This window comes from Artemia franciscana, chromosome 6 (genome assembly GCF_032884065.1).
Source record: "Artemia franciscana chromosome 6, ASM3288406v1, whole genome shotgun sequence".
NCBI lineage: Eukaryota > Metazoa > Arthropoda > Branchiopoda > Anostraca > Artemiidae > Artemia > Artemia franciscana.
The window spans coordinates 3,937,898-3,963,544 of record NC_088868.1 but is presented as its reverse complement, the minus strand read 5'-3'; the positions used below and the strand labels follow the sequence as shown (position 1 = coordinate 3,963,544).

The window sequence follows — 25,647 nt, the reverse complement described above, 5'->3', positions numbered from 1 at the left end:
TGATTCCTCTGCATGATTTTTTTGGTAATTTCTCTTTGAGCCGCAAGCCTGTTTTCACGTTGCTCTTGTGATTCCTCAGTGCTTTCTTTTGGTAATTTCTCTTTGAGCCGCAAGCCTGTTTTCACGTTGTCCTTGTGATTCCTTGGCACGATTTTTTTTTTGTAATTTCTCTTTGAGCCGCAAGCCTGTTTTCAAGTTGTTCTTGTGATTTTACGGCACGCTTTCTTTTGTTACTTTCTCTTTTAGCCGTAAGTCTTTTGGCATTATCTCTTTGAGCCGCTTCCTCGGCTGTTTCTTCTGCCATTGTAGGATTTATACTAGAATTTCTCTTTGAATTAACTCTTTGAGCAGCTTCCTCGGCTTTTTCTTATGCCATTGTAGGATTTATACTGAAATTTCTCATTGAATTGCCCCCTTATATACTTATAATGACGTGATATACAAAGCCTTATATACTTATAATGACGTCATATGCGTACAAACACACAAACAAACAACTTATTTTTATGTGTATAGATATAGATAAGAGAGGGCTCACCCCTCGTCAGTACCTTACTCTTTGCACTAAAGCTTAAATTTTGTCCCAATTCCTTAAGAATGACCCCTGAATCACAAAGGCCGTAGAATAAATAGTTGAAATTAATAAATTACTTTAGTGTAAAGAGCGAGGTAATAGGAAGAGGTGAACCCCTCATATGCGTGATAATTTCTGTTCGTTTTAAGTTTTAATTCTGCTCCTTACTTTCAGTTGAAAAAGCCTTTTCATATTTATTTCTTTATTGTTTTTTTCAAAAAATGTTAAAAAAAATCCTGCGCCCTCTTTATGGAAATTTTCTTCCCCCATGGAAAGCTCCCCCCCCCCGGCGTAACCCCTTCCCTCAACCTCTCCCCCACAACCAAAAAAAAACCCTGATAGCGTCTGTTTACTTCCGAATAACCATTACTAAATGTAAACACTGGTCAAAGTTTGTAACTTGCAGCCTCTCCCATGGGAACTGTGGGAGAGTAAGTCGTCCCCAAAGACATAGTTATTAGGTATTTCGACTATGTTGAATAAAATGGCTATCTCAGAATTGTGATCCGGTGACTTTGGGAAAAATGAGTGTGGGAGGGGGCAAGGTGCCCTCCTTTTTTTGGTCACTTAAAAAGGGGCACAGGAGCTTTTAATTTCTGGTAGAATGAGCCCTCTTGCGACATTCTAGGACCACTGGGTGGATACGATCACTCCTAGGGAAAAAACAAATGAAACAACAAAAACAAACGAATAAACTCGCATCCGTGATCTGTTTTGTGGCAAGAGATGCAAAATTTCCCATTTTTGTTGATACGAGCTCGGAACTTCTAATGGAGGGTTTTCTGATACGCTGAATCTGATAATGCGATTTCCGTTAAGATTTTATTACTTTTAAGAGGTGCTTCCCCCTATTTTCTAAAATGAGGCAAATTTTATCAGGATTGGTGAGTCTAAACTTGATGAAACTTGTATTTTCAAAATTAGCATTAAAATGCGATTCTTTTGATGTGACTATTGATATAAAAATTCCGTTTTTTACAGTTTCGGTTACTATTGAGTCGGGTCGCTCCTCACTACGGTTCATTACCACGAACTGTTTGACTACGACTCTGCCCCGTGTGAATGGCCATTAAGATAACTAGGCCACATTTTATGGAACAATTAATAAATGTTGTGTGTTTTAGCCATCCATTTGAGGCCAAACACAAAGCCGATTGTCTTTGAATAGTGGGGAAAGAGGCCAAATGATACAATTAAAGGATATTGCAACTTCATGGGAGGGACTCAAGAGTAAAGTTTTGATTTAGTTGAGGCAGAGGAGTCTGCGCAGCTCTTTTGGTCTGAGAGGATTTAGTGCTGCACAGGACTGTAGGTAGTGCTAGCAGTAATGGAAAAAGCCTGAGGGGGCTGTTTTATTTGGTGTTTTGTCTGCAAAAAGTTAAATGAAAATCTCGCTTTTAGTAACATCTATTTAGGGCAAAGCGATTAAAAAAATTACTGAAATTTCCGGCCCAAGAATGATATTTATGAAGCTTTTTTCTTTAAATTTACTTTGTTTTTTTTACATCATCTCCTTCCAAGTCTATATATATTTTGCGATGATACTCCTAACCACCCGTCGAAATGGGACTATTTTTTTCTTTTCTTTGCAAAACAATTCTTTACGTAGGTGACAACCACCATTTTGGCAAAAATCTCCTAAAAGTATAGTTTTTAGGAACAGATGTTTAGGGCTAGATTTGGTGAATCAGGAGAGTGGTCAAGCAGTTCAGACCATAATTCAAAGATTTAGTCATGGCAACAGCTTAGGTATGAGAGGGCTTATTATTTTAGTGAAATGTAATTTTTTCTTCTTTTTGTCATTTTTTCCCTTCGTTTTGTCAATTAACGAGGTAGAGCATTCTTCTGTAATGACTTCTCCTCTTTGGAGATTATAGGTTAATTTGATTCCATGGTTATCCACGACAAGACTTCCCATCATTTTCCGAGACCAAAAACAGCTTTTTTGGTCTTTTTTTAGCTTTTTTGGTCTAACGTGAGTATACGTGGCATTTAACGCGTAGACATCTTTTTTGCGTTAATCTTGATTCGAGACGTGGAAAGAACGTCCTTTGAACATACTCATCACTTCTGCTATCTTTCTCACCTTAAATCTAGCACCATTTGGTGCTTGGTCATCTAGCACCATTTAGGGTCATCTAGCACCATTTAGGGTCATCTAGCACCATTTAGGGTCATCTAGCGACATTTAGGGTCATCTAGCACCATTTAGGGTCATCTAGCACCATTTAGAGTCATCTAGCACCATTTAGGGTAATCTAGCACCATTTGGTTAACTTCATTGTCTACCAAGCTGGGTTGGCGACGATGGAACTCAGAAAAAAATTAGCCATAGTGTATACAGTACAGAGTTCTTTGGCACAACATCTAACTCATCTTGGATTGCTTTGGTGTGTTGCCTTAGAAAAGTAAAAATTTAACAACAGCTCGAATGTATATAGTTTCATTAGACTTCTTAAATAAAATTACTCCTGCAATTACCATATAGTAATTCCTTGTCCAAAATAGGTAAAAATATTGATGGGAACCTGTCGAAAGTTGCGCAATCCCATTGCCCAATCTTTATTGACAGGTTCTGCCACTTTCACGTGAAGCCTATAAACTTTTCAGACAATCCTTGCAGTCTAAATCCTTAAGACATGCTTTTTATTCTTGGAGAGTTATTTGTTCTTTTTCAATGTTTTCAAGGATCTCAGACTTCACCTGTTCCAATTGTTATGTGGCATGGCATAGGTACTATTTTGAAATCAAAATATTCTAATTAAGTGTATGAATAGCTGGAAAATTTATATAGTGTGAAACAGAGAGATTTTGCCCTTTTTTTTAACCCCGCATTTGAAAGGGCCTCGCGTTACCATTAACAAGATCAAAAAAGATCTTGAAACTTAAAGCAAATTGTTTTTAACGAAAAGGGATAAATTACGAGCCATTCGAATTAATTAAAAATATATTTATTTTAAGTTCGCTGGAGAAGTTTTGTTAATATTTTTATTGCTATATAATATACACTTTATAATATAGGAAATTGTTGCACGTAAGATTCATGTCAAATTTATTAAATTTAATTGGGATAGTTCTATATTAGAGAGATTTTACTCTATGTACATGAACCACTTTACGCACGTAAACTACAATCTAGGTATAATTTTTTTAAATATCTAATGTATATAGAGGGTTATATTAGGGTATTAGGGTTATGTATATATAGGTCCGGTCCTGCGACACAAATCTAAATACTATGTCAATTCCCAATTTAACAGTGTACTAATCTCCGTAACATTGAATGCATGTTCAAATGCGAGCCAAACATTATTAATGATTAGATTCTTACATCAATACGTTTGGAAACATCAGATTTATTAATTTTCTGGGGTTGAATCCTCTTTAATTGCCCCCCCCCTCCTCTGCCTCTAACATCTTAGTTTTCAAAGAAGCTTATGGGGCAGAAGTTGGTAAATCTTGGGTAATTATCTGTTTTCATTCCTGCTTTTAACGAAGCTCTAGCTTAGCAAAAGGGCGACATTCAGTTCTCCCCTCAACACTTAGTCAAATCTAACGGTCACTATGCTGGTAATTTTGCTGATCTTGTAATTTTGCATTATTTTTGTGGCTATTTATGATTAATAATTGTTTCATTATGCCAACAACAGTCAATTAAAAAACATGAGGAGACCTAAATTTTTTTATACATCCTAGGCTATATCTGGCCCTATTACGGGAAGGTGACTAGGGCAGAATGCAACATAATTGATTTGCATTTGGAAAGAGGAATTGGATGGTATGATTCTTTTTTCTAACTTCAGAATTTTTTTCCACAAACAAGTTTTTCAAGGTAAAGTAAAGAGCTTCATGAAGCCAAAGATTAGCAGAAATAAAGTCAAATAAGTTTTCAAGCATAAAACTGCCGAAAATCATCATCAATAAATAAATGAAACCCAAACCCAATACCAACAGAAATCAAACAGTTTGTCGTAACGAACAGTGAGTAAGGAGCGATGCGGCTCAATAGTAATTGAAACTCTAAGAAACAGAGTATTGATAAAAATAGATACATAAAAAGAACTGAACTTTGATGTTTATTAAAAATATGTAAAATTCATGTGATTTAATGGTACCCATCAAAAATTACAAGCCTGGGAAAATTTACCCAACTTTTGAATTAGGGGGAAACACCCCAAAAACATCAAGTAATCTTAATGCAAAAACTCCATCGGACATAGAATGCCAGAGAACCCCACTGTAGAGGTTTCAAGATGCTATGTACAAAAATGTTGAATTCTACATATTTTTTTTGCCAGCAGAAAGGTCACGGGTGCATGTTTATGTGTTTTTGTTTTTTTTTTCAGGGGTGATCTTGTCGAACCAGTGATCGTAGAAGACCGGGAGAGTGCTCGTTTGATCGGAAATCAAAAGTTCTTGTCCCCTTTTTAAGCTACCAGAAATATTGGAGGACAGCTAGCCACGCTCCCCCACTCATTTCCCCCCCAAAAACTACTCAATTACTTTTTTAGTGGAAGGGGGTACGTGGGAGGACCGTTCCACGGAGGACTTTTTCATGGGGAAGGGATATTTTCATTGAGGTGGAGCCGGAATCCCCAGCATTATTTATGTTTACCCATCGTTTACATATAGTATTGGTTATTGGGAAGCATACAGACGCTTTCAGGGCAGATTTCTCTGAGGGGGGAAGAGGAAGTTACGTGGGAGAATCTTTCCATAGAGCATTTTTTTCATGGGGAAGCAAATTTTCCTTAGAGGGAGCTGGTCTTCCCAGCATTACTTAAAAATGATCAGAAATTAAACAAGAAAAACAAGCTTTTCAACCAAAAGTAAGGAGCAACATTAAAAATTAAAAAGAACAGAAATTATTACGTATATGAGGGGAGAGGATGGTCTTTTTGATTCAGGATATTCTTCAGGAACTGAGACAAAATTTGAACTTAAAAGTAAAGAGTAAGGTTTTGACGAGGGGTCACCCTCTCATATACGTAATAATTTATTTTTATTTAAACTTTTAATGTTTCTCCTTACTTTGGTTGAAAAAAAGAAATAATGAAGTCAGATTAAAAAAGAGTATAAACTACCACAAAGAGAGATAGGGCCTTCTAAAGACCAGAAGATAATTTATATTTTATTTTAAACGGCCTTTATTTTGAGCACTGTTTTTTTTTTAACATAAAAAAGAAATATCGCCGTTATAACCATGATTACTGAACAAAAAAAAGCGAATGAAGGTGGATTGGAAGTATGCTGATTTTCCTTTCAGAAAGTCATAATAATTTTGCATTTAATAATATTAAAAAAAATGTAATGTATTTGGTTATTATTTAGAAATATTAACGAATCAATTCCAGGACTATTTTGATTTTGAATTTTAGTTTTACTGATCGCTTTTTCCCTGTAAGTCTAATTTTATTTTATATGTGCTTAGCTGAGGAATGTATTTTGATTTTGAGCCGAAATATTTATTTAAGGATAAAAATCTTACTGTCCTAGATGAATATCTCGTTGTTGTACTTTTTGCTGTTTTGTAAGATAGAAAGGTGTGTGGTCTTCGCTATTATTTATGTGTAGCTTATGAGGAGCTTTTGACCAACGATATGTTCTATTTTATTAATTTAGGCAAAAAAACACGGTAATATTATTAATTAAAAAAAATTCTTAAAATTTTGTGAAAAGTAAAATCTTGTTCCGAAGTTTTTACGATACAGATTACACTTAAGTACCTGGTAAGAGGTGAAAATCACTCATACATTACATTTAAACAATTATTAAAGGCAAAAACGACATATTATTTTTGAGAAAGAAAATCTTTGGAAAAATTATTATTTGAATATTTGTCCATGGATAATTTTTGTCAGGTTACTGGGTCGAAAAGAAATTTGTTTCGTCATTATTTCTGCTTATCAGGGGATGACATCCTAAGGATTTGGAAAGTCCGAAGGGTGAATCTTTTATGAGTAACCGTACCTATACTCCAAGACCCACCTCTGGGTCTGCCAGGAGCAATGTCTATGTTAGTCGAGGGTAATGTCTATATTACTCGGGAGTAATGGCTATATTAGTCAGGGATAATGTCTATATCTGTTGGGGGTAATATCTATATTAGTCGGGAGTAATTTCTATATTAGTCAGGAGTAATTTCTATATTAGTCGGGGTTAATGTCTATATTAGTCAGGAGTATTGTCTATATTAGTCGGAGGTAATGTCTATATTAGTATAGGTTAATGTCTATTTTAGTCGGGGTTATTATCTAGTTTAGTCGGGGGTAATTTGTATATTAGTCGGGGGTAATGTTAATCTTTCTTCTAGAACGCTTCTAGAAATTTTCTCAGAGAATTAAAGAGAGAAACAATCGGTACGATTTAAATAAAACAGTAGAAAAAATAGCAACAAACTTTCAATAATACAAATTGGAATATTTTGACTCCACGTCTGGAAGGCTTAACCAACGGGGAAAAAATTAAAGTTAAGCTAAATTAAACGCAATGTTGAATTAATTTGAAATACGGAATAATGTGTAGCAGTTTCTTAATCTGCAGTTGGTACTAAAAAAAACAAAAAAAACCGAAAAGGGTCAGTAAAGGGTGTAGACACCCTTTACTGATTTTGAATGCTATTTTTTTACAGGTCCTTTAATTTGCTTGTTCAATATATTATGTATTTAATACCTTGATATGCAAGGACACATTTTGCTATGTGCGTAGTCCTTAAAAGTCACAACAGTCTTTGAAGTAGCCAGAACAGTGATGGTTAAATCCTTAAGGTAAAAGTAAAGAATACGGCATTAGACTTTACAGTCCCTACCGGTGGTGCTGATCTCCGTTTCTGGGCCCTTCAGCCAGCAAGTGCAATGGAGGGTTGGGGACAACCATCCTGTGTTTTCGCACACCCTTCCTGTTTACCTTCCCCAGATTTCTCCAGGTACCCATTTAGAGCTGGGTGAGCTTACAGGGTCACAGCACTGACCCCGTCCCAAACTAAATAATTGGGTACACTAGGATTCGAACCCTCACCCTCTCAGACAAAGGATCCTGAAACCAGTGCACCAATCTACTTAGCCAGGACGCCATGGTCAATTCTTTAGGGATAGTTTATTAAATTGACATTTACGCGACTTTATATAAATGAAAAAGCTAGAGGGAATCTAGAATTTAGTTTTCAATGAAAAATACTTTCATGGGTGCTTATGTAGTTTCTGGTAGAAGTGGGTGCGAATAAGTTAGATACATATGACACCAAACGGCTTAACAGGGAACGGTTTTCTTTTGAAGGTGTAGATGTCTTTCGGAATCAACTGACTGTTAATGTTTGAATTTTTACGGACAAAAATGTTCAAGTTTTGCTAATCAGTTTTCACAGTTCAACTAGGCAACACTAACAGAAATAAATTACTGCACTAAAACTCCATAATTTAGAAGCAGCCCCCTCCCCCTGAAAATCTTAGAAAATCGTGGATTTCAGGTTGGAAGGGAATTTACATACATCTGAGTGGGTAAAAGATATTCTTATTCTATTGTCCTTGTTACTTTAGGACACATTCTTTTTTAGGTGATACCTGCTGTAATCCTCATTTTCTTGGCCGAATCAAAAAAGTGATTGAGGAAGAAATAGATGGCGTATATGTTCATTCAATCTCTATTGGAGACGGTTTTGCAAGGGTACATTCGTGTTACTTTCTCTCTATATCTCCCTCTCTCTTAATTTGTGTTCCTTTTTTTCTTTCTTTCCCTTCCTCTCCATCTTATCCTCCCTCTATTTCCCTCTCTTTCTCTCATTCCCACCCTATATCTCTTTCCCTTTTGTGTTCGATGGTTTGCCCAGGCTATGTTCTGAATTGTTTTCCTGTCAAAAACCTAAAGCCACGATGACCCAGTTGCCAGGACGTAGGTCTATCAAAAACCTTTTTGTAAGGGCTTTAAAATGTTATGTGACTAAACTGGCTATGCATAACACACACAAAAAAGAAGAAAAAATTAAAGTCAACCAAACTTTGCTTTATTCAAGCCATTTTTTAAAAAGCAAAAAGGTAAACTACATAAAAAGTAAACTGAACTATTTCCAGGAGCTCTCAGACAATTATTGTGGTTCACAAAGTTCCTAAATTTAGAAACCTTTCTAATGATTTTTTAAGTGAAATATTTTTCAATTCAGCCAAAAGAGTCTCTCGATTTGGAAAATACTAAATTTAAATTTAATTTAAATTTAAATTAAATACTAAATTTACTTTTAAATTTAAATTTAGTTTAATTTAATTTAAATTTGGAAAATACTAAATTTAAATACTAAAATACAAAATTTTCGGAAAATTTCCAATTTGGAAAATATTAAATTTTAGCAATGCGAGTATGTAGGGCGATTGATGTATTATTATTAATCTTAACCTTCTTTTTTGTAATGATAAGGTGAAATTTTAAAGAAACCCAACTATTCGCAATAGAGCATATTCAGGATAAAATTTGCCGAGCCTATTCTTCATCTAAAGTTTCGGGATTTTAATTTTATAAAGATCTCCTGGCAAGAATTTACGGTAGTGCGGCACTGACTCACATCGTGTCAGTGGTAACCTGCTTCTTTTCAGGGTTGCAGTGGTAGCGGCAACCTACTAAGAGAATATTATATAGTATTTAAGAGATCAAAGTGTTTTTTTTGTTCCGGAGTGTCTTTTGCGTGTCCCTCCATGGAAAAATTCTGCTTATTCATTTGGAAGCTATGGATCACTGTTGGGACGGCTCGTAAATTCCTCCGATAAGGATAGGGTAAAGTAATATTCCATGTATTGAGGTAAAAATATTTTGTCTTGTCTCTTGGGCATATTCTTGGACTCAATTTATACGACCTTGGATTGAGAGACTAATAGAATATGGTAACAATGTTTTGGGTGTAGGAGAAAATACACGAAGATTCGTATTTATTTTTAGTTGACAAAATGTTTCCTGATTGATATACTCATTTTGATATCGTGATAATAGTCATTTTATCCAAAATCGACATTTTAATGCTTTGTGATTTTCCCACAGCGCTTTGCTGAACATGTTCTATTTATGAGCTGGAGATAAATTAGAAGTTTTGGTTTTAGGTAATGAAAGACAAAACGATGACAAGGGTTACTGTTAATTTTCAAACAGTGTATATTGAAGGAATTTTGTTATTATTGTGTTTCTTAGTCGAAAAATGGTAACCCTATATGGTCTGTGCAAGGCCCTTTCAGGGGGAAAAAAGACCCTTTCTGAGCTTTAATTGTTTAGAATAACGAGTGCAATTTTAATATTACCTTCATTTGGATAAAAAGGTTAAGTGTATTTAAACCGAATAGCCAACCCCCACTTAAAGTTTTAATTGTTCACATTGACACGCAAAATTTCAGTAATATAAATCTTCAGAGCAGCGCCGAGTCTATTTGACCCAGACAAGGCCATTACCCCCCCCCCCCCATACACTCCCATCTCTGATTGTTAAAATTGGTGTGCTTAATTTTAATCTCGTTTTTTGTTGGTGCAAAAGGGCGAGCGTGTATGGGCCAAATAACACCCCTCTCCCAAAAAAACTCCCCTCTTTGATGGGTGGAAAATTTCAATATTATATTTCTTTGGGACAAAAGGATAGCTATATTTGGCCCGTATGGGGCCACATCATGCATAACTTTATTATCGCATCTCACCGAGCCCTGTATTTGTTTTGAGACGGAAGTTTGTCCCTTCAATATATGATTTAGAACACTTTGAAAATTTCTTTTTCAGGAACTCCTCATTTAACACATCTCCAAATAGGGGGTTATGCAAGAATAAAGTTTTTAACTTCTGGATTTCTAGAATACGCCAATTTTAGCGTTCATATTTGATTAAATTCGAGTCTTAATTTCAGACTTCTAATTTTTATGTTTTTCAATAATTTAATCATGTTTAGTAGGAAATAATTTGTGTTTTTCAAATATGTTGTTTAATCTTATGGCCGTTACAAGATAAAAACCGCACTGGGTGATTGTCTGAATATTAGATTTAAATAAACAAAGATTAGATTTTTCGCTTTTTATCTTGTATTTCTAGAATATTCCACTTTTAATGTTCATTTTTGACTGATCTCAAGCCTTCATCCCACATCAAAGAGTTTTAATTTTGAAGCCTTTTTCAATAATTTAATGATTTTAATTAAAGGTTATTATGATTTTTTGTATATATTATTAAATCTAATGACCATTTGTAACAAAGCAAAGAAAGGAACCAAAGCATAAGTTTCAAACACGACATCTTCGAAACAGACAAAGAAAGTAGGCTACCGACAAGTCGAACTATCAAACGACAAAACTAAACGTAAAAAACCTTAACTTAAGGGAAGATCAAAATAGTCAAATAAAAGTTGCTTTAAAGCTATGAAAAATCACAATAAAACAAGGCAAACGTCAATTTTCCAACGAAGCTACTTCCGAATAGACAGAGAAAGAATAGAAAAGTAGAACCATGAATCAGCAGAACTAAACATATCAAACTGCTTTCAAACATTAGCACCTTCTGAATAGTCAAATAAAGTACAGACAAGTCAAACCACCAAACAGCAAAACTTGACAACAACTTTCAAACAAGGCACTACAGACAGAGAGAATACAGACTAGTCAAGCCACGAAACTACACAGCCTAACAGAGGAAGCTTTCAAACAAGGTGGTCACCAATATATGAATTTTTGTATTAGCTGAGTACGAGCCTGATCATCTTGTTTTTTCTATAATCCTTTAACATGTTTGCTTTTCCTGTTTTATCTTAATCAATCTTTTATTTAGGTAGTTTAAATGATTATTTAAAGTGAATTCAAGGAAATATATTACCGACTCGAAACTAGATGGAAACACAAGATGAAAATTTTTCGAAATGGAGGAAAAACTTTCAGTAGAATTTCCACATTAGCGTCCATATTTGATTGAGATTAAAGTATTAAAGATAAAAGTTTTAGTTTTCAAGGTTTTTTTTTAAAGCCCAACTGTAAAGCCCAACTTTCTGAATTTCTGATTAGATAGCTAAAGCTTTTATTTTTCCAATTTTTACTCTCGTATTTTTATAATATCCTGATATAAGAGTTCAAATTCGATTGATTTCAAGCCTTAATCCCAGAATTAGGTACTATTTTTTCAAGCTTTTTCTATAATTTAATTATTTTGGACAAGAGGTAATTTGTTATTTTTTGTGCAGGATATTTAATTTTATGACCCTTACAGGATAAGATCTTCGTAGGTTATGTCAGAGGACATTTTCTTTCTTAGACGAGCCACGAAAAAAAAAATGGATGTGCAAGGGTTTTAGAGAGGAGAGCTAGATGAGAGCAGAAGGTTTTGAAAAGACTACGGAAACTCACAAAAAAGTAGAGCAAGGGAAGGAAGTGAAAGCAAGTCAGATGGGGGAACGAGGGCCAGAAGAAATCAAGACGAGAATTTCGACACCAATTAGCTCTTAAGGGGGCCCCATGAGGTAAAAGGAAGTCCAGATGAGACCAAAGACTTGGATAAAGATTAAAGAAAATCGTTTGAGAATAGAGCAAGGCGACAGAAGTCAGAGAAGGTAATAGAGCAAAACCAAAGGCTAGATTAGACGAAGAAGATTGGAAAAAAACTATATCAAGTTGTAAAAGTAGAGTGATGGAAAAGAAGTCAAATGATCTCACATTGGTGAAAAGAGGGCCAGATGAGACCGAAGCTCGCAAACGAGAGTAAAGCAAGGATAAAAAAAAGTCGTATGTGGGAAAGGAAGGGTTAGTGATACCAAGATGGCTGGATGACTCGACTCAAGCCAGTATAAAAATATAGATGAGAAGGTGAAAAAACAATGACGCTTGTTTAAAGGTCTGACGCAGAAACAAGTAAAACCAGAAAACAACAAAAATAAATGAATAAAAGCGCAAGTTTCAAACAAGACATTTCTAGGAATAGACAAAGAAAACAAGAAAGAGTTAAATCGTGAAACAGAAAAACTAAACATGCCTTACCATTACCTCCAAACAAGTTACCTCCGGTATAGATGAAATAGCGCAGACAAGTACTACCATGCATTAGAACAACAAAACATATCACACTATAATATTTAAACAAGTAACCTTGCTATTAGACAATGAAGCACGGACAGGACAAACCAAGAAGCAGCCATCTAAACATATCGAAGCAAATATTTCATAAAAGGCGCCTTCAGAATAGACATACAAATCCCAAATAAGCCAAGCCATAACACAGCAAAAATTGACATATTAATCCATTACTTTCAAACAAAACACCTTTGGAATGCACAAACAATACACAGACAAGCCAAACCATCAAAAAACAAAACTAAATATATCAAACTATAACTTTCTAACAAGGCGCCTTCTGAAAAGACCAAGAATCCACAGACGAATCATAACTTTCAAACAAGATACTTTCGGAATAAAGCATAAACCAGTCAGTCCACGATAGTGCGAAAACAAATATGCCAAAGTATAACTTTCAAACATGCCACATTCCGAGTAAACAAAAAGTACTGACAAGGCAAACCACGAAACTGTATAACTAAACACAATCAAACAAGGTGAACATCAAGAGAAACAAGGGGAAACATCTTTCAAACAAGATTACAACTATAAAGTGAATATTCGTGAAAATTAGTTCTGGCATAGTGTTAGTTTTTTATTTGTTTTTGCTATTTTGGCCGAAAACTTTAACAGAAACTTGAAACTGATGCTATGATGTACCTCTGCTATTGCTCAACGCCGTGACTAACTTTTATGGTATTGCTGCGCAAGGACTTTATACAAAGCCAACACGTCACTTTTGTACCGAGTGGTCCCAGAAGGGTCTTTTTGATTTGACAGGGAATTGCATCTCACGTTTCTTGACTTCATGATTTCTTGAAATTAAGAATTTAAGAATTCTTTTCGTGTGTTACCTGTATTCTCTTTATTTGCGCACACGTATTTGAAAATTTCCTTCATATGTTTTTGAGGATTTTTTTTTTCAAATTTTGTCAAACAGATTTCTTTAATTACAAATTTTGCTGATCTTTTTATCTCATTTCAAAATTCGGCTGAAGTTTTTTATTTTTTTAAAGTTCTCTTAGTATGTTTCTGACTTTTTTTTTCAAGTTTCAGTTAAAGCTTTTGGTCTTACTTTTCCTTGAAAGGCTTTCTCACCTTTGAACGAAGCACTTACCCTAACTAGATCAAAAAAATAAAATTAGAATAGGGAAAAAATAAATATATTGCAAGATTATAGGAACAGTAAAACATAATGACCAGGATGGTGCTTAGCTATTTTCTTAAAAAAATTGACTTTATAGTGGCTACATTGTTAAGATATGATAAATAAGATTTATTCATCACGAAACACACATACAATACTACATACTATTCCCCCAAAGGCTCTTTGGCCTGTAAAGAAGGGGGAAAATAAACGAGTCACTTTCAGAGAAGAAAAAAAATTAAATGATCACTTACTCACATTGAGAGAACAGCAAAAAGGAGAAGAAAAGAAAATATAAATAAAATAAAAACTATAGAAAACAGAACTAAATAGACTAATATTAAAAGATTAATATGTTATGTTAATTTAATAAATAATTAATATGTTAAAAGTTATGTTTAATATTTTTTGTTATGCAGTTTCATGGTTTAAGTTGCCTATCCTTTCTTTGTCTATTCTTGAAGAAGCTTGTTCGAAAGCCATGACTTAGCATGTTTAGTTTTGCTATTTCACAGATTCGTCGTAAAGTGACCTCTGTTGTCACTAGTTGTTATGAAGCAATATGAAGCGATTTCTATCAGTTAGTAAATTTAGTGAGGTTAATTGATTATTAGCAGGTATGGATAGCACCTCAGTAGCTAGCAAGGCCAACTAGAATAGTTATAACGAATAGCCTGATATATTTTAGAGAAAAAGAAGGAGGCTCTTTGTTAAATATGTTTATTAGTTCTAAGAATACAGATGAAAATAAGACTCGTAAGGCGTTACGGACACTTAAAATCAACATTTAACCCATAAATATCAATTATTGAATCAGGCAATAATACATTTAGAGCTTACGCTCAAAACCGTCTGGTCTAATCATAATCCGATAATCTATAGCTAAGAATTACGAATGGAAAGAGACTTTTTTGTAATACTTCTACTATTTCCCTGGTGTAACTATTTTATTTTAAAGGAGTTAAGTGCTATTGATTTGTTAAGATTAAAGTGCTAAGATTAAAGGCCTCTTAGCTATTTTATATACTTGTTCATTATTATATTGAGTGGTCCTTGAGTTCTTTTTCCATTCTGTACTTGCGTTGTTTAAATCTATGATTGATATGGTTAGTTTTGCTTCTTCCTGGTGTTACCTATCAGTGTTTTTTTTTTCTATTCCGAAAGTGCTTTGTTTGTAAGGTATCGCTTTATATGGTCAGTTTTAACGTTTCATGGTTTGAGTTGTTTGTGTTTTCTTTATTTATTCCAAAGGAAAGCTTTAGTTAGATATTTTTGGTGTTTCTGGTTTTTGGTTTGACTTGTCCGTACTATCTTGCCTATTCAGAAGATACCTTGCTTGAAAGCTATGGTTCTATATTGATATGTTTAGTTTTGCTGCTTCAGGGTTTGAGTTGACTGGATTTCTTTGTCTATTTCAAAGCTGTATTTTTTGAAAGTGGGGGTTTGATATGTTTCGTTTTATTGTTGCATGGTTTGACTTTTCTCTACTTTCTTTGTATATTCCAATGGTACTTTATTTGAAAGCTATGGTTTAATATGTTCAGTTTTACTGTTTCACGGTTTGAGTTGACTGTATTATCTTTATTTATTCCAAAGGTTTCTTGCTTGAAAGCTTTAGTTTTATATGTTTGATTTTCTGTTTTTTGGTTTGACTTGTCTATACTATTTTGTCTATTTTAAGGTACCTTGCTTGAAAAATAGGGCACTATATTGATGTGTTTAGTTTTGCTGCTTCATAGTTTTACTAGTCTACAATTTTTTTTCTGTTCATAAGGTGCTTTTTTTGTAAGTTATGGTTTGCTATGTTTAGTTTTACTGTTTCATGGTTTGAGTTGACTTGATTTCATTGTCTATTTTGAAACTGCTTTGTTTGAAAGAAGGGGTTTGATATGTTTCATTTTATTGTTGCATGGTTTGACTTTTCTGTGCTTTTTGTGTTTATTCCAAGGGTACTTTTAGAAAGCTCTTTTTTTATATGTTTAGTTTTGTTCTTTCATAGTTTGGCTTTTCTGTGATTTCTTTGTCTATTCCAGTGATGTCTTGGTTGAAAGCTATTGTCCCATATGTTTACTATTGCTGTTTCATAGTTTGACTTGTCTGTGCTTTTATATTCTATTCTCAAGGTGTCTTACTTAAGACTTAGGTTTTGACACAATAAGATTTGCTCCCAAGGTGCCTTGTTTGAAACCTGTGCTTTTATTCCTTTTAGTTTCTTTGAACTTTCCTTAGACCCTGGCAAATTCTATAGTCCTTTGGCCTTCTCATCTGTGTTTCCATAATAGCTTAGTACTAGTACTTACTACTTAGCTTCCACACTAGCCATACTAGCTTATCCTCTTTTTCCACACGATCTCCTTTGACTTTCTTTAAATTCTTTCTCCTTGCTTTACTTGCTCGCTAATTGTTCTAGTCCCCAGATTTCCCCTAAGTTCTTAGTCTCATCTGGTACTTTTTTCACCCCATATGACTTTCTTTATTGTATTTTTGTGTGTTGTGGTCCTCCTCAAGCTTCTTAGTCTCTACTGCCCTTCTTTTCCCTCAAACAACTTCGTTTACGGTCTAATTACTACGTTCAGTCTCTCCGAGCCTCATGGTTTTATTTGACCCTCCTTCCTCCATAAAATCTTCTTTTCTTTCTTTTAAGCTGCTCTACTCTCTTATGGCTTGGTTTAGTCTTTTCTAACTCTCTTGCTCTCATCTAGCCCTCTCTTCCAAAACTCTTGCCTAAACCTGTTTTCATTTTTATGGTTTGTATTAGATTTTGACCTCTGACTTACATACCCTACGGGAATTCCGTAATGCTCACACGATTAAATAAAAAAACAAGAAAAATTTAGAATTATTTCTTTCTCAATATGATTAAATTATTGAAAAAGCTGAAAATTAGAGCTCCATAACTCGGAAACCCATCATCTGTGTACGCTATTATCGGCATAATCTAAAAATACGAGATTTAAATTCAAAAATTTAAGCTTTAGCTAGTTAAATACAAAATTCTATTAAAGGCGAAATGATACTAAAGAGAATATACAAAATATTGTAAAAAAACCTTTTGCTCAACATTATTAAGTTATCAAACAGTTCGTTGTAACGGACCGTAGTAAGGAGCGACCCGGCTCAATAGTAACCAAAACTCTAAAAAATGGATTTGATACCAATTGTTACATCAGAAGAATCTCATTTTTATGCCTATTTTAAATATATAAGTTGCATTAAGTTTAGTCTTGCCCATCAAAACTTACGAGCCTTAGAAAATTTGCCGCATTTTAGAAAATAGTGGGAAATACCCCATAAAAGTCATGGAATCTAAACGAAAATCATACCATAAGATTCAGCGTATCAGAGAAGTCTACAGTAGAAATAAACAAATATAGCAAATATGGCCTTAGTTGGGCCCTTCCCCCTGACACCAATCTTTGAAGGTTTAGATTGGCGTGTGTAGTTTGAATATTGAATTTCTTCGCGCCTTTCTCTAAAGAATTTTTTTCTGTGACTTAAGATTGTCCGCTTTACATATGATTTAGAATGCTTTGAAAAGTTCTTTATCTAGAAACCGTGGTTTAATTAATCTGCTAAGAAACGGGGCAATGTAAGGGAAAGACTTTTAACTCGTATTTCTAGAAAATACTGATATTCGCTTTCTTACTTAATTGATTTCAAGCCCCGGCTCCCCAATTTTGGAGTTTTGATTTTGTAACTTTTTTCAGTAATTTAATTACATTGAGCAAGAGCTGATTCAGGTTTTTTCGTTTGTATTATTTAACCAATGACCATTACAAGATAAAAACCTCTTAGGGTAACTTTCTGAATTTCAAATTTAAATAAAAAAAACTTTGCTTTCCTGCTATTCACCGTATTTTTCCAGAATATGGTGTTCACATCTCATTGATTCTAAGCCTTAATTCCAAAATATTTGGAGTTCTAGTTTTCAGGTTTTTTTCAATGAAATAAAAAGCAAGTTATTTTTAACTGCAAGTAACGAGTGACATTAAAACTTAAAACCAACAGAAATTATTCCGTATATGAAAGAGATTGTCCTGTCCTGAACGCTAAGGTTTTTATTATGGTCTCTCGAAAACAGGCTTGAGCAGTTCATGGCATGTTAGAAAACAGGTTTCTTGCGGCCATGCCAATTTGATTAAAAAAGGTACAAATATTCTTATCTTAAAAAAAGAAGAGTTGTGAGAAAGTGTCGAATCAATTGTGCTGGACGTGTTTCCAGCACAGTTTAGTGGCACTATTAGCGCCATTCTCCTAATTCACGTTATAGCCTAAAAATGAAGATTTTTATTGGCACTTTACACAAATTTAGAGCTAAAACAATTAATGACAACTCAGGTGAGACTTTCTGGAATTTGTTTAGGAATATGCACAATCAAGGTTCATGCAAGGTTATAACACTTAAGTAAAAAAAAAATGGAATTATGGTTTAGCTTCATTTAGCTAGATTTGACTTTATTGATTGAAATATGATTGTTTTTCAGGATGCACAGAACAGTTATATCATACCCCCAAACAAACAAATAGAGATTGCTTGTGAACAACTAAGGAAGGACGAAAAGCTTAAAAATGGTTATCACGGTCTTGGATTTTCTCAGGGTGGTCTGTTTTTGTAAGTACTCGTGAGCAACTCGTAAGACATGCACTTATGAGGTATCTTATGAGGTGCTCTACCTCATAAGAGTAGCTCATAAGTACAGCACCTCGTGAGAAAAACTTTTTTTTGTTTTGATTCATTTTTATTTCATTAGTGTAGGCTAAATGTTTGTTGTACCTATTTAAGTTGCCTTTTTTATCTTTTGTAATTTCTGGACACAATTATCATGGCAGTGACAACAAGATTAGAGAAGAATTGTGAGTTAAATGGATTAAAGTTATAGAGAGGGGAATTTTTGTTATCACAAAAAATAGTTGAGTTAGGGGAATGAAACTTTCGGGAATGAAATCAGGGCCTAAATTGTGTTGCAAGAGCCACACTTTGGTTTTGCTCATAGGTACGTAACGAGTAATTTAGTATGACACTACTTAAAACGCTTATTGTAAATGATACTGTTTATCCTAAAAATGATATACTCATAAATATGAACTCAATAATAGGATTTTTCTTGTCAATCATTTGCTTCTTGTTCAATTCTGCTTGCACTCTAGACACCGAAAACAATACAACTAAAACTGAGGTAATATGACGTATGTATGTTTTTAGAATGTATTCATAAATATAGATTCACTTATATAAATATTTTTTTCCAAAATTCAGGATTTTAACGAATTTTCTCAAAATTCTGACCAATATAGATTGTTTGACCTATATAGACTGATTTGCAGGAGATAAGGAAGCTACTCGATTCTTTATTTTAGCCACGCAGATATCCACTATAATGAAGAAGTGGACAGTCTTGCTGCTGAGACAACAAAGTCTATAGACCCACGACATGCCTGAAAGTTTTCAGTCGCGCTTACAGAAGCAAATAGAAACCACCATCCTTCTAAAGCCCTATAGACCCACGACATGCCTGAAAGTTTTCAGTCGCGCTTACAGAAGCAAATAGAAACCACCGTCCTTCTAAAGCCCTATAGACCCACGACATGCCTGAAAGTTTTCAGTCGCGCTTACAGAAGCAAATAGAAACCACCATCCTTCTAAAGCCCTATAGACCCACGACATGCCTGAAAGTTTTCAGTCGCGCTTACAGAAGCAAATAGAAACCACCATCCTTCTAAAGCCCTATAGACCCACGACATGCCTGAAAGTTTTCAGTCGCGCTTACAGAAGCAAATAGAAACCACCATCCTTCTAAAGCCCTATAGACCCACGACATGCCTGAAAGTTTTCAGTCGCGCTTACAGAAGCAAATAGAAACCACCATCCTTCTAAAGCCCTATAGACCCACGACATGCCTGAAAGTTTTCAGTCGCGCTTACAGAAGCAAATAGAAAACACCATCCTTCTAAAGCCCTATACACCCACGACATGCCTGAAAGTTTTCAGTCGCGCTTACAGAAGCAAATAGAAACCACCATCCTTCTAAAGCCCTATACACCCACGACATGCCTGAAAGTTTTCAGTCGCGCTTACAGAAGCAAATAGAAACCACCATCCTTCTAGCCCCCTCCGCTTTGGTTCCAATTATCAAAGAATCTTAAATAATCGAGCCAACTTCAAAATAAAAACCTTAGCAGTAGTTGATACAAGAAAAATATAGATGGAAGCAACGTAGGGACCCAAATTGTAGGCTTTGTAACTTGACCGAAGAAACCTTGCAACAACTCCTCTTCGAATGCATGGCAAGTACTACTGGAATATATGAACTGCATTCCCTGTCGCAAAATTATAGACTTCCACCAGACATTAAAAAGATTGTGGATGCACCTTTACCAGCTTCCATTGAAAAGGTGTTTAACAGATAGGCAATTGGTATTTTAAAGAATCTAGATGTGCTTTGAGGGATTTATCTTGTGTTGGTTAATTTGTAAAGTTGGCTTCTGTAACTTGTTCAAAGAAGAGCTTGAGCTACAAGGAAGAGCCGTGTCAGTACCAGCCGGCCCATGGGGCTTAAACTGTAGGAAACAGGCAGCTCGAGGGCTTGCACTTCCCACAAGCCTATAAAATTGAATAGTATTTGTATTATTTTCGTTTTTAATAGTATTACAAATATGAATTTGTGCAGTTGGAAGTCAAAGGAGCCCGTTCAGAATTCCATGGGTTTTTTTATAAGAAGAAGTTAAGAAAAGAAGCGTTCAGCTCCTTTGAGGTATGCAATTTTGTCTTGCAGCTTCACACTATTTCTCTTTGCGTTGCTAATGAACATCTTGTTCACAGATCTTCATAAGCCTACTTCCAGTGGTGGATCCAGGGGGGCCCTGCCCTTCCATATGATTTTTCGGGCACCCTCATTCCTTGTTTTATTTTTTCTACTCTTTTTTAGAATCAATTTGACAATTTGGTTTATTACTGGCACCTATTTAACATCCCCCAAGATTTTGCTTAAGATCCACCCCTGCCTTCTTTTTCTGTTATCTGCTTTAAATGAAACAGACAATTTTATGCAGTCTGCTATTATTATGTAATTTATGCTCATTCTATAAACGTTTGTCAAATATTACATGGGATAAGAATATCGTTCTTTTTCACTAGTGATTTCATAAAGTCAATTGTTTTATTATTCTTGTTATTTACATCGTTATACTTTCCTTCCAGTTTGAGCACTTCCATCACTAAAACTTTGACCATAAATCACTAAATCACTGTATTATACACATCAACACTTTTAAAAGACAGTTTACTGTCTGATAAGAAAATATTCCTTACAGAATAAGTGCAACTTTGGAGAATGTTTCTTGAAAAATAGTCTGTAAAATCCATATTTTTTTAAAGGCGGGGTCTAGCAGAGAGATGTCCAACTCCACCAATGAAAACCCTGGTCACTCTTGGAAGTCAGCATCAAGGGATTTATGGCCTTCCCAAATGTCCTGGGGATAAAAGATATTGTGATTATTTCCGAAGAGTTCTCAACTTTGCTTATTCCAAGTAAGTTTATGTTTATTCTTTAGGGTATATTTTCTAATTTTTTTGTTACAATGGACTGGAGTTTGTTCTTTGCTATGTTTTTCCTAACGTTGCAGGCATGACACAATGAGATTCTTTCAAAAATTGGGTTAAACAACAATAGATTTTCAAACTAAATAAAATGAATACAAGTTCTTACATATAACGCTAATAATAATAGCTCTAAAAACACCAGGAACTCTAGAAACACCAAAAAAACACAGAGTATAGAATAATAATACTACGATAAATAACATCAGTAGATTTTCAAATTCACACTCTTTAGATTCTACAAAAAAAAAAGAATTGAACCTCATTAAAAAAATTAAATAAATAAAAAATTCAAACCATAATGTAAATTTTTGACTTCAATTTTTTTTGTAAACAAAATCTTTATGTCTGTTTTCCTGGCCCAATCCAATGATTTTGTAATTGACAGATAAGTTCGGGATTAATAAGCAGAAATTCTAAATAAAAAGGAATATGGAGCGCCTATACAAAGGAATTTTCTTGAAAATGGCTAGTTTTAGATTTTATAATTTTGGGCAAAAGGAAAAAAGGCAAAAGAATTTCTTCCCTAATGTTGGTAGTGTTCTTCTTCATTTAATATCTTTATCCTTCAATTTGACTACTTCTTACTTCGAATCTAGTTTTGCACTACTTCCCTTCCTAGATTTTGAAAAATGCGTTTTGGAAAATATATACTTTTGTGGTAAGACTATACTGAAAAAAAAATGCCTTTTGATCACTCAGAGATGTTTACCTTCAAACCCCCTAGGCTGGGAAAAACACCCCCTCCCGTTAGTATTTAAGTGGAAAACTCCTTTTCAGTTATACAAAAGATGCTGATAACAATAGAAAATCCCAACACTAATATCTTGTAGCCGAAAAAAGGGCACATACCTCCTGGGAAAAGATAATAATTAAATACAGATTGAAAAGATAATAATTGAATACAGATTGAAAAGATAATAATTGAATACAGATTGAAAAGATAATAGTTGAATACAGATTGAAAAGATGAAAAGATAATACCAATGTATTATTGGGGGTGTATTAATACACCCCCGGGAGGGGGTGTATTAAGTCAAGCGAAAGTCAAATGAATACCTTTGGTAAAAGTATAGCATAACGTATTGTATAGTATAAGTATATACATTATATAAGTATAGTATAGATACAAGTATAGCTATAAGTATAACTATAACTATATAACTATATAAGCTTATAACTATAGAACTATCTAAGTATAACTGTAGTATAAGTATAAGCATAGTATAAGTATTATAAAGTATAGCGAAAGTCAAATGAGTATTAAACAGTTCGTGGTAACGAACTTTCGTGGTAAGGAGCGACCCGGCTAAATAGTAACCGAAACTCTAAAAAACAGAATTTTTACACCAATAGTTACATAAAAAACATTGCATTTTAATGCTGATTTTAAATATATAAGTTTCATCAAGATTAGTCTTACCCATCAAAAGTTACGAGCCTGAGAACATTTTAGAAAAATAGATTCATCTAAAATAGACTCATTTTAGAAAATAGGAGGAAACAACCCCTAAAAGTCATACAATCGTAACGAAAATCACGCCATCAGATTCAGCGCAGCAGAGAACCCTAATATAGCAGTTTCAAGCTCCTATCTATGAAAATGTGGAATTTCACATTTTTTGCCAGAAGACAAATCACGGATGCGTGCTTATTTGTTTTTATGGTTTTTTTTTGTTTTTTTCTCTCCAGGGGTGATCGTATAGACCCAGTGGTCCTAGAATGTCGCGAGAGGGGTCGTTTCAACGAAAACTAAAAGTTCTGGTGCCCCTTTTAAGTGACCAAAAAATTGGAGGGCACCTATGCCCCCTCCCACGCTCATTTTCCCCCAAAGTCAATGGACCAAATTTCTAAGATAGCCATTTTATTCACCATAGTCGAAAAACTTAATAACTATGTCTTTGGGGACGACTTAATCCCCCGCAGTCCCTGTGGGAGGGGCTGCAAGTTACAAACTTTGACATGTGTTTACATATAGTAAGGGTTACCGGGAAGTGTATAGACGTTTTCAGGGGAATACTTTTGGTTTTAGAGGGAGAGTTGAGGGGGGAGAGGGTTAGGTGGGAGGAACTTTCCATGAAGAAACTTCTCATGAGGGAAGAGACTTTCAATGAAGGGGGCGCAGGATTTTCTAACATTATTTAAAAAAAATGAATATGAAAAGTTTTTTTCTACTGAAAGTGAGGAGCAGTATTAAAACTTAAAACGAGCAGAAATTATTACGTATATGAGGGATTTACCTCCTCGTAATACCTCGCTTTTTACACTAAAGTATCTTTAGTAATTTCAACTATTTATCCTACGGCCTTTGTGATTCAGGGTTATTCTTATGGAATTGGGACAAAATTTAAGCTTTAGTGTATAGAGTGAGGTATCGACGAGGGGTCAACTCCCTCAAATACGCAATAAAAACATACGAATATTAGAAGTTCGTTACGTAAGTTAATTTGTAAGTTACGTATATTTTTTACTAATTAAAACGTTCGTAAAAAATTAAAAGTTCTAGTTGCCTTTTTAAGTAATCAAAAAATTGGAGGGCAACTAGGCTTCCTCCCTCCTCCTTTTTCCTCTAAATCTTCCGATTAAAACTACGAGAAAGCCATTTTGCCAAAAAAAAAAATTAATATGCAAATTTCGTTTTAATTGTTCATGTGCGGAGAGCCAAGATCAAAACATGTATTAATTCAAAAACGTCCATAAATTAAATAAAAAAAAAGTTTTTTTTAAATGAAAGTAAGGAGCGACATTAAAACTTAAAACGAACTGCAATTACTCCGTTTAAGAAAGGGACTTTTCCTCCTCAACGCCCCGCTCTTTACGCTAAAGTTTTTTACTGTTTTAAAAAGCAGAGTTAAAAGAGAGAGTCAAACTCTAGCGTACAGAGCGAGGCGTTGAGGAGGAAAAGCCCCTTTCATATACGGAGTAATTTCTGTTCGTTTTAAGTTTTGATGTCGCTCCTTACTTTCATTTAAAAAGACTTGTTTTTTTATTTAATCTTTGGTATAAGTATAGTATAACGTACCTTTACTTTATTCTTGATTGAAAAAAAAAGTTTTTTTTTTAACTGAAAGCAAGGAGCAGCAACACAACTCAAAACGAACAGAAATTATTCCGTATATGAACTCTTCCCCCTCCTCAACACCTTGCTCTTTATGCTAAGACTGTTAACACTTGAGAAAAAAACCACCTATTTTAATTAAACGGCGCTATGTTCCAGTACACGTTCGTTAAAATGACGAGGTAGACGAGGCATTAAGGAAGGGGCAGCCCTTCATATACGAAATAGTTTCTGTTTTTTTAGTTTTGATGCTGCTTCTTACTTTCAGTTAATTTTTTTTTATGTTCGTTTTTCAAATAATTTCGGATCACCCTCGATGAAATATACCTCTCCCTCTCACGGAAAACTCCTCTATCTAATCCAACATAAAGTTCACCCCCCTCGTTGAATTTTCCCCAGACAGTTCTAGCCTCGCTAAAGGTCCCACTCGTAAGATTTCTGCTTGCAATTCAGCCTGAAAAATTCTCCTTAGCAAACTTCAATTCGAAAAAGACTTTAATTTCTAATTGGTGTCTCTATCACTCCGAAAAAGCCCCTTCCGTGGAAATTTTTTCTGGAAATCAAAAACGCGGCAAATAGTCCCATGATAATTCCCCTGGAATACATCCACGTGTAAAATTTAGATGGCACACTGTTAAAGAGAAATTCTAACGGGAGTTCTGTCAAATCCCCTCAGTATAAAATTTCCCCCAAATAATCACGCTCTGGAAATTTTCCTATCCAAGGAACAGTCTCCTTATGGATATCCATCGATAGCACAAAATCCCACCCCGAAAATGTCTGCATACTTCCCAATAACAAATACTATACGTAGACCATGGGGAATTTTCATAACATGCAAGCCTCTCCCACCAGACAGTGGGGAATCATTTTGCACATAAGGACAAAGTTATTGGATCTTTCGACAATACTGAACAAAATGATCTCAAAATTTTGATCATGTATAGTTGGGGAAAAAGGTAACGTCAGAGGGAGGCTAGTTGCCTAGTCGCCTTGCTCTTTACGCTAATGGTTTTTTACTGTTTTAAAAAGTAGAGTTATGACAGAGTCAAACTATAGCGTAAAGAGCGAGTTGCTGCGGAGGGGACAACCCGTTTCATATGCAAAATAATTTCTGTTCGTTTTAAGTTTTAATGTCACTCCTTACTTGCAGTTAAGAAAACTTGTTTTTTTTATTTAATTTCTGAAAGTTTATGAACGTTCTTTTATTTAATTTCAGCAAAA

The 25,647-nt window shown here is 34.6% G+C and overlaps 1 protein-coding gene across 1 annotated transcript in view; it reads left to right on the top strand.

Moving 5' to 3' along the window:
• Positions 1 to 3,143: 3,143 nt before the first annotated feature.
• LOC136027936 (palmitoyl-protein thioesterase 1-like) overlaps positions 3,144 to 25,647 on the top strand; it is a 35,177-nt gene continuing 12,673 nt past the window's right edge. The window contains exons 1-4 of the mRNA XM_065705407.1: positions 3,144 to 3,307; positions 8,127 to 8,236; positions 18,253 to 18,380; positions 21,144 to 21,296. Coding sequence (XP_065561479.1) covers positions 3,214 to 3,307; positions 8,127 to 8,236; positions 18,253 to 18,380; positions 21,144 to 21,296 — 485 coding nt within the window. The 5' untranslated portion in view covers positions 3,144 to 3,213. The remainder of the gene's footprint in view (positions 3,308 to 8,126; positions 8,237 to 18,252; positions 18,381 to 21,143; positions 21,297 to 25,647) is intronic.